This window comes from Camelus ferus, chromosome 29 (assembly GCF_009834535.1).
Source record: "Camelus ferus isolate YT-003-E chromosome 29, BCGSAC_Cfer_1.0, whole genome shotgun sequence".
NCBI lineage: Eukaryota > Metazoa > Chordata > Mammalia > Artiodactyla > Camelidae > Camelus > Camelus ferus.
In genome coordinates, this window is record NC_045724.1 from 6,450,041 (window position 1) to 6,459,508 (window position 9,468).

Here is a 9,468-nt window from a genome sequence, read left to right on the forward strand (position 1 = left end):
TCTCTGATTCTTTCTTCATATTATTTTCATACAAAGAATGGGGGTAACTTCTGACTTCTGTCAGTTACTTATGCATTCATTTATTAACCTACTTATGCGAGTAGCTAATAAATGGAAGGACTGGATTCTGACTGCCATGGTGGATACAGTGAAGAGCCATATACATGCTTAAAACTATAACACAAAGCAATGTGGCAACTGCCAAATGAGTAGATTCTAAGTGTAGCTATGTTCCAGTAGCTCTTACAGCAGAAACTCTTAAGACCAGAAGTAGAAATAGTCCTTAAATATATTCCCAGAAATAAAAATAAAACCAGAAACTTTTAATACCAACTAATACCCGAGCATCTGTCATAAATAACTTGCACACAGATGAGTAACACACGTCTCATGAATTGAACTGAAGCTAAATATGCCAGAAAAAATACCAATGGGGGTTGAGAAGAGGGGAGGTCAGGATGGCAGAGACCGAGTACACCTAAGGAGAATGAACAAGAGTTCTGTGATTAGAGACGAAGCAGGGAAGGGCTTATGTCATCAGGCATCTGGTCCTAGACAGCGGAGCAGACTAGTCTGGAAGAGGTATGGGTATCAGCCTTCTTGGGGGCTCTTGGGACCAGGGGCTCCAGCACGAGCAGTCACCAAAAGAGAACACGATCGCCGGCAAGAGGGGAAGTCCCTCTAGTGTCTGATTTCCAAATTACACTGAAATCAGACAACTTTCTCAGGCTTTTAGGGTCCTCAGTTGAGTCTACTTAATACAATTGTAGAGTTTGATGAAACCGCCCCACCTTAGTATCTTTCCACCTGCTTGCAGACAATTGAAATTGTAAATAGAAAACCCACAAAGAGAAAAAAGTTTTAAATTCAGACAAATAATTGTAACTACACCTGGATATAAATGAACTTCAGTTTAGTGTAATCAGCCAGTAAATACACACGAGTGATAGATTGTCAGATTTTTCCCAGATGTGTCAGGTTTTCAGGCAGTTTTCAGGAGAAAACTTGGAGAAACTGGAGAAGGTACGACCACAGACAGAGGAATCGGCGGAAAACCAAATGTACATTCCTCACCTCTTTGACCTGGGTTACAAAAATTGTGAATTCAGATATTTGGTCACACACAACTGTCAAGATAGCTTTGGTTTCAGAAAGTTCTTGTGTCCGTTTAGTTTTTCTCTTTTAAACTAGGGAAGTTCCCTGTGGGAATTTAACTGAGATAGCACAGAAACATTTCTTCCTCGCCCTATTTTCAGCATTGTTACAGTGTATCTTGTTTTCCTTAATATAATATATAGAGATAAAATTTATGGAATATTAAGTCTATTGCATTTAAAAAGTTAACCTACATAAATCAAATTTTTTAAAACTTACAAGAATATCCAATAAAAATTGCTTGGCAATTTTTGAGGAACCAATATTTTATGACCTAAAATGCTTAATATGTAACTGTCACTGTTGCATTTGACACAGATTGTGTCATGGCTACAGGAAGGAAAGGCTGAAATGGTTATAGATTCAGAGACCATTAGATCTGTGGACTCTGTATTAGATATATATTACAGTGGAGTTTTGTTTTGTTTTGTTTTGTTTTGTTTTGTTTTGTTTGTGCTTAGCATCAGAACCACCTCCTCTTGTTCAGGAAATGAAAAGGGTTTGTGAGTCTGGGCAGAAGTGCAAAAGGCCTGATACTTTTCCTTATTCCTGATAGCTAAGCCACAGGCATATGACCTAAGTTGGGTCCATTGAATATCCTTGCCTCTAACTGTGAAGAGAAAATAATGTTACAAGAAAGGAATAAGAGATTAGAATTAGTCCCAGTGGTCTTCCATTGCCCCGTGTGTCAGGGGCCAAGTGTCTAGCAGCCGTGGCCCCTTAACGAGGCTGTATCTTTGGCCTTGGATCCACCTATCTGCTTGCCCAAGGTTGCTAAGCTATCTGGTAACCACCCAGGAAGCTGTTTTTCTACCTAAGGACACCAAAAACAGTTTCAGATTTTGCCTTGCATATGCCGTCACTGCTTAGAGTAGTGGGAAAACTCTTACTAGCCTAAGGATGCTGCAAGGCCAGTTCATGGGCTCTGCAGTTTCCTGATTAATGATAAGGGGCCACTCAACTGCGCTCCAGGAGGGATGAGACATCTGGCTAGATTACAGTGGTGTCCCCAGCTCCTGGCTCAGGGCCCCAGCACACGTGTTCACTAAATTCGTATTTCCCTTTGACCAGAATGAGTAAAAGAGTTAACACCCACCTGCAGGTCTCCTCGATATCTATTTAAAATTTTTGGATCCTATCTGCTTCAAATGTAGGTGTTCCTTAGGAAGAAAGAAGTCAAAAATGATGACACTCAGGCTTTTAATTAAGGTAAATAAGAGGCTATTTTTCCAGTAGCAGAAATGAGGAAGTCAGGGGGAAAGAGGTTAGGTTTCTGCTGTGAAAAATTGAACCTGCTATGGCTTTTACATTTCGTAACTGTGGGTTAGACCGGTTGTGTCACTCGGTAGATGGCTTTGTATTTGTTAGAAAAGTATGAGTCCCTCCTACTGGACTTTGATTCCACAAAAACAGCTGTTACAAAACAACCTCAGACCGTCACCGGAACACCTGTACGAAGAATGTTCTTTAGTTTTTGGATTTTTTTTTTTTAATGTTTTGCATTGGTGATTTATTTAAGCTTTCAGAATGATCAGAGAACTTTTAATTGTCCTGCTTTTGTCATTTGTGACTCTCGGAGAAGCAAGGAAATCATTTCTCAGTTTCCTGAACAGAGAAAAGACTGAAATATTTTTTTTCACACAGACTGAAGAAACCATCGTTGTCAGGTCAAATTACAGAGAGAAACAGCCAAACTCCAGCTTCCTCTTTGTGCAACTCGAAGATCCCAAAATCCTGCAAGTGGTGAATGTGACCAAGACCTTCTCGGATGTTACAGACTTTACCATAAACCTGGTGACAGATGAAGACGGAGAGACAAATCTGACCGTTCAACTATGGGTATCCAAAGGTAGGCGGGAAAGACTCATTGAAGTAAAGAATGTCAAAGTCAGAGTACTCAGACCAAGACCAGACGGTCTTTTCCAGGCATCAAACCATATTGATAGGAATATCCTAATGCTTTTTCTACCAATGATACTGTTAAATAAATGTGCGTTTGGTTGCAAGATTGAATTACAGGTGTTTCAAACAGTGTGGAAGAGACCTTTGCCAATAATTCTCGCGACAATTACACAGTTTTTTCTCATGCCGTTTTGTGGATTTCTTTTGACGCAGATTTTGGCATTGCCTGAGGCACAGGCTTTTGGATTTGTAATGACCTGCACGTGCCCAGGAGGGGGTGGGGGCTATCTCTTTGCTCTGCTACTAGAAGGAGATGTCACTTTGGCCATTTTGATGACTTGCATGTCAACGTTATTGGCCCTGATAATGATGCCTGCCAATTCGTACATATACAGCAGGCTGTTAGGGTTATCAGGTACCCTTCATAGTCCTGTCTTTAAAATTATGTCAACCCTCCTTTTCATACTTACACCTATATCTGTGGGAATAGTCATCAAACACAGACTGCCTGAAAAAGCAACCTTCCTGGAGAGAATAGTTAGACCTCTGAGTTTGATTTTAATGTTTATAGGGGTTTACTTGACTTTCAGAATGGGATTGAGCTTTCTAAAAGCAGTTAACCTAGAAGTGCTTCTACTGAGTGTCTTCGTTCCTGCTTTGGGTTTGTTGTTTGGGTTCTTTTTTGCTAAAATCTCTATGCTGCCTCTTCCTGTTTGTAAAACTGTTTCAATCGAAAGCGGGGTAGTGAATAGTTTCTTAGCCCTTGCCATTATTCAGCTTTCCTTCTCGCAAACCCACGCCGACTTAGCTTCCGTGGCTCCCTTTACGGTGGCCATGTGTTCTGGATGTGAAATGTTACTGATCCTTCTGTTCTACAAGGCTAAGAAAAGGTGGATCCTTATCCTAGAAGAGAAAAGGCAAAAAAATCTCCCTGTCTAACAATCAAAGCTTTACTGAATTTTCCTACTGTGAATGAAGTACCATGAGAGATTCAAAGAATATTAAAATGATGCCTGTTCTCTGCCCACGTATGATATGATTGAAAACTTGACATTACTGGGAGAAATAAATAAATATGTATATTTAGAATAAAATTGTATGTGTTAAACACCCAGTGAGTGGTACAGAGAGTTAAATGTACAGGAATTCAGAAGAAGGAGCTCACTTTTCAACAGTGTTGGCTTGGAAATATTTTATAGAGTTAGATTTGAATATGATACTTTAGTATGGTCTCCTGAACAGGAGAGAGCAATTTAAAAAAAAAGTCCTCCTGTAGTGATTATGATCTATCCCAAGGGTTTGTTGAAGGGACGTTGACGCAATAGGCATTCAGTAAATGCTCACACTATGAATGAATATGTAAATTTCTATCTGGGTCTCTTATTGGCCCATCAGAATCAATGTGTCTTAAACTAAATGTAACATCTCTGCTCTCATAACTGTACTTCTTGTCCTCCACAACTTCCACTAAAGACATTACCATTTACCTGAAGCACAGGTCATCTCTTCCCCCTCTTCTCCTCTCTTCCCTCTTTTTTCACTATAGTCAAGCTATTTCCTACAGACAATTTCCTATAGTATCTTTTTATCAGCCTCCTCTCCCTTCCTGGTACTACCACTCTGTTCTGCTCTGTAGTGGCTGCTTCCCTAGACCTTTCTTACCTGGCTTTTGGCCTCTCTGTTCTCTCTAATCACTGTCAGATTATTCTTTGTAAAAATCTAATTTTGATCATGTGCTCTCCCTGCAACAAAGCTTTTTTGCCTCTTGAATGAAGTCTCTATTCCTTAGTGAGTCATTTACAACGCTCTCCTCTCTGACTTCATGCTAGCTTTCCAGTTTTATCTCCTCTCCCACTTCTTTACACACAATCTTTGCTCCAATCAACAGGATAACTTGGTTATTCATGGACATGCCTTTGTTCACGCTGTCCTTGCAACCTGAGGGACCCACCTCAGCTCTGTCTAGATTTTGACCACTCTCACAGACCTGGTTCAAATACCACCCTTGCCATGAATCCTTGACAAATCCCCCTTAGCTTCCGGGGACTGAAAGTTTCTCTAAATTCTCATCACAATTTTTTATGCTCATAGAACTTAGCCCACCTGGCTTGCTTTACAGCTATCTGTGTTCCTATTGTATCATTTCTATTTTGCTAAGAACTCTTGAACATGAGAATTATAAACATAATAGAATATGTAAACAATATAATCATATAAATAATATAATCATATAAACAATAGAATATGATAATATAAACAATATTCATTTGGATGCTCCCCCTAATGTCTAGCATATTTCCTATGTGCTTATTTAAATAAAATGTTGAGCACAGGGCCTAAATGAGTAGTGTGCTCATTTTTATACCACTGTTGAGCTTCCAAAGGTAATTTTTAGCATCTATTTCCAGTTTCCAGTTTCCACAGTCTTCTCCAAAGAGAGTGTGAGCATCATGAATGAGAAATATCAGTCTAAATAATTCTGCTTCCCAGGTTTCCCAGGCCTGTAGTTGGAGGCAATTTACTTAATGTCCCTATAGTCCCCTGTCCTCACCTACAAACTGGAGATAATAGTGTAAACTCCATCAAATTGTTGTGGGAATTAAATCAGGCCATATTTACTATGTCCTTAGAACATAATCCTGGCCCCATAGTACATGTTCTGTAAGTGTTCGCTGCTATAATTATTTTATCAGAGTTTAAACTTTGGACCCTGATCTAGCTGCTGTTGGTTTGAAATACCAATCTGATAACTCCGTATGGAGCCCAAAACATTGAACATTTTCCTGTCAGTGTTATTCACCATCTTACCCATAGAATTTTTGTTGAGTTTGCCCAAGCTGATAAGACAACCTAAATTCTTTCTTTTTTTTTTTTAATTTCACCAAATCCAGTATATGAATACCAAGATTTACAAAGCCCTAGTTTGGCATGGTGACTGATGGTTATTATTCACTTTGTAAAATGATAATTGTCTACATGAAATGCTTTACTACTGACTCCTTAAACAGAAATCTCCACTTAGGGGTTTAAAATATGATTAAGCTTGCATAAATATGACTTACGTACATTTTCATGAACATATTTTACTGATTGAGAGACAAGAAACTGCCTTTCCAGTTGCACTTTATCATTAACCTTATGGTCTTGCTCAAGACACTGCTCTGTGCTTCAGTTTTCAAATCTGTAAAATGAAGAGACTCAACTGAGTTTAAGATCCCGCTCAACTCCTTATGCCTGTAGTTCTAGCATAAAACCCCAGGACATAACACCACGGTCTGGGTGGTGGGTTCAGGTTAATGACAGTAACCACACACAGGTACAGCTTTCTAGTTAAAGTGACAACCAACATATGAGTTTCTTGAAGGCAGGGATCACATATTATTCTTTAAATTTCCTACAGGGTTTAGCCAATACCTTTAACTGAATTGGTGCTCATAAAATATTGAATTAATTAATGATTAATGTTTATAAAAGTCAATATCATATACTCTGAGGCCAGATTATGCATGGGTCTGCAGTTCCAGCTCGTCACCAGCTGGGTGACATTGGTCAAATTACTTCTCTCTACACCTAAATTCATGTGGGGAAAGCAAGGATAATGACAGTACCTACTTCATGGTACTGTTGTGAAGATTAAATGAGTTAATGTTAGTAAGGTCCTCAGAATAATGCCTGACACATAGTAAGCTCTATAATAATTATGGTTACTCTATGCACTTTGATCTTGCACCTTAAAAGCAGGTGAATGTATGTGAATGGAACTCAGAATACATTTTATTTATCTTATAGATGTATCATGGAAGACTGCAATTTTTACATAGTAAAATTTGTCTAATTTAAATGGGGATGCTGTTATTCAAGCTATTTATTTACTTATTCTTTAAGAATGAGAGGCATAAAGCAGTCTGCCTAACTGCTTGAGTTCATACCAACCATTTGTCCAACAGTAATCAGTATCAAGACTGCAAAGAACAAAGAGCTTTCTTTGAGGTCTTAAGAATTGCAATTCAGAGGGGAGGGTATAGCTCAGTGGTAGAGCACGTGCTCAGCATGCATGAGGTCCTGGGTTCAGTCCCTAGTCCCTCCATTAAAATAAATCAATGAAACTAATTACCTTCCCCCCAAAAAAATAAAGTTAAAAAAATACTAAAAAAAAGAATTGCAATTTAGGAGACACAGATTTGGGTAAAACTGAAACAGTGTCCCAGGGGAGAGAAAGAGTCAGGGGCTTATTCAGGCAAAATCCACAAGTTTGTTCCAGAATTGTCATTGATCCCGATGGAAATATTTGTCCTTATGGGGCAGGTTGTCATGAGTTATTTTAGGGTAAGTGTCCCATAAGTATCTTGAGTTTCTGGAACACTGGGCAGGTGTTCTGGATGCATGTGTTAAGAGAATAAGTAGTCAAAAGGTCAGATTTCATCTAGGCTAAGACATGCATAAATCATACTTCTTTAATGGCCTCCCGGCTCCATTTTAGAGACTCTTAGCAACACCAACATCATTTTGATTTTCCTTTCACACACTTTACACAGCCATGATTGGTCAGGCAAGAGATCCAGAGGCAGAGTAGCCCTCTATTGCTAGCCAGTTTTTTGTTTTTTTAATAAAGTTTCTTTCCAACTCTTAAAAGAGATGATTCTGTGGTACATTGTTCCAAAATTAAACACTCTATCTGCAATTCCAACCTATGTTATGTCAAAACCTAAAATTGTATTGGGTATCCTGAAGATTCCACCCATGAGGACCAGTGCTTTGTGTTTGTAAATTTCTGTCATTTTTAAATCAAAGTCCACAAACAATGAACTATTAACTAAGAAAGTCTTGGTATGCGGAGTCTGAATTTTACTATTATTATTATTTTTTTTTTTTTTAGTGAAAGGAGTTGCCATTTAAAATAAGTCAGCTCCAGAGACTAAATAGAGTTAAAAGATACCCAACACTGCTGGGGAAGGAATCACCATGGTGGTTGCTCTTTATTATGCAAAGACAAGGCAGTTAGACAAATCTATCACTCATGCAGGTGATAACCAGAGTACTCGGTGGCTTAACAAAGGCCATCCTTCCAGAACCCCCTTCTTGAACAGTCATGTCTGGGGAGGTGTCAGGGGCACTGGATCTCACCTCACTTCCATCCTGAGGTTTAGCATAATTGAAACCTCTCTCATGGATGGAAGTCAGCTGGTAGGAAAGGATATCAAAGGCCCCCAAGAGTGTACTCACCATTGTATCAGGGAAGTCTGGAATGGTGACATGGACACCACACCAGGGAGCAGATTTTGTCCTAGTATAGTGTGTGGCTGAGGCTAGAACCTGACCCCTCCGTAACCCCCAACCAAAGGATCTGAACTTTGTGGTTGGGAACAATGGCTGCAGATGTGACTGTAGCTTTTAAAACTGCCCCTCTGGAAAGCCAAGAGCAATGCACCAGGAACCGAGGTCTTTGCAGCCACCGGAACCACTCACAACCAGTTTGCAGCACTGCCAAAACCAGATCTGAGCACTAGACCACCCAGTGCACTAGATGATTCTTCATTCTACTTTCAGTTACGCATTTGAAAGCAGAATGACCTCTTTGGACTGAAAAAACTCCGAGTTACTGAAGGACAATTACAGGGGGCAGCTGAGGCCCCTAGAAAAAGATTGTACTTCTTGCTCATTTGAGGTAGGAAGCTTGAAATGGTTTTAATTGGAAGGAATGAGATATTTGACCTTCTATCTGTCTTACTTCAATTTGCTTACACTGATTTTAGCAGCTTTGCCTGATTTTAGCAGCTTTGCCAAAGAAGTGGGACCATGTTTATTTAGAGGTTTAAGGAGGACTCTGATGACATTTCTGCAAATGCCTGGAAATTTCTATTTGGTTAAAAATCAACACTTATCACCATGTAATTGGCAAGATTTTTATTTTAAAGTGACAGACAATGAAGAACCAAAAAGCTAATTTCTGACTTTTTTATAAATCAAGAAATCAAAAGCATCTTTCGCTAGAAAAATCAAGGTGTTCAAATCAGATACTCAATGGTATCATTCTTTAGAAGAATGGAGACAAAGTTCTGGCTGATTGTGAGTTCTGAGAACTGGCCCTACAGTTGATGTCATCGATCCTAGGGAAGGCTTTCATTTGTAACACACTGGTGACGACACCCCATCTTCTGAGCAAACTAAGAGAAGCAATCACTGCAAATACAAGGAGCCAAATAACCTGCTTCCTTGGGCCTGCTGTGGTTGGGACAATTTTATCTGTGCAATGCCTTTTGGATTATAATGGTAAGACTATATACACTATGATGCCAGACGTGTTATTTCAAGAAGAGTACACATTTTAAGGACCATAGACTAGTCCTTGTATCTCAAGCGATGCAGCCTCATCGTGCCATGTATTCTCTGAGTGTGGACTTTGGAGCCAGT

General features: G+C 39.4%; 1 protein-coding gene across 1 annotated transcript; it reads left to right on the forward strand.

The window, feature by feature from the left end:
- The first annotated feature begins 2,399 nt into the window (after window positions 1-2,399).
- Window positions 2,400-9,291, forward strand: SLC10A5 (solute carrier family 10 member 5). Its single transcript, XM_032470314.1, has one exon. The coding sequence runs from the start codon at window positions 2,683-2,685 to the stop codon at window positions 3,994-3,996; it is 1,314 nt and encodes a 437-aa protein (XP_032326205.1). The 5' UTR covers window positions 2,400-2,682; the 3' UTR covers window positions 3,997-9,291.
- Window positions 9,292-9,468: the final 177 nt, after the last annotated feature.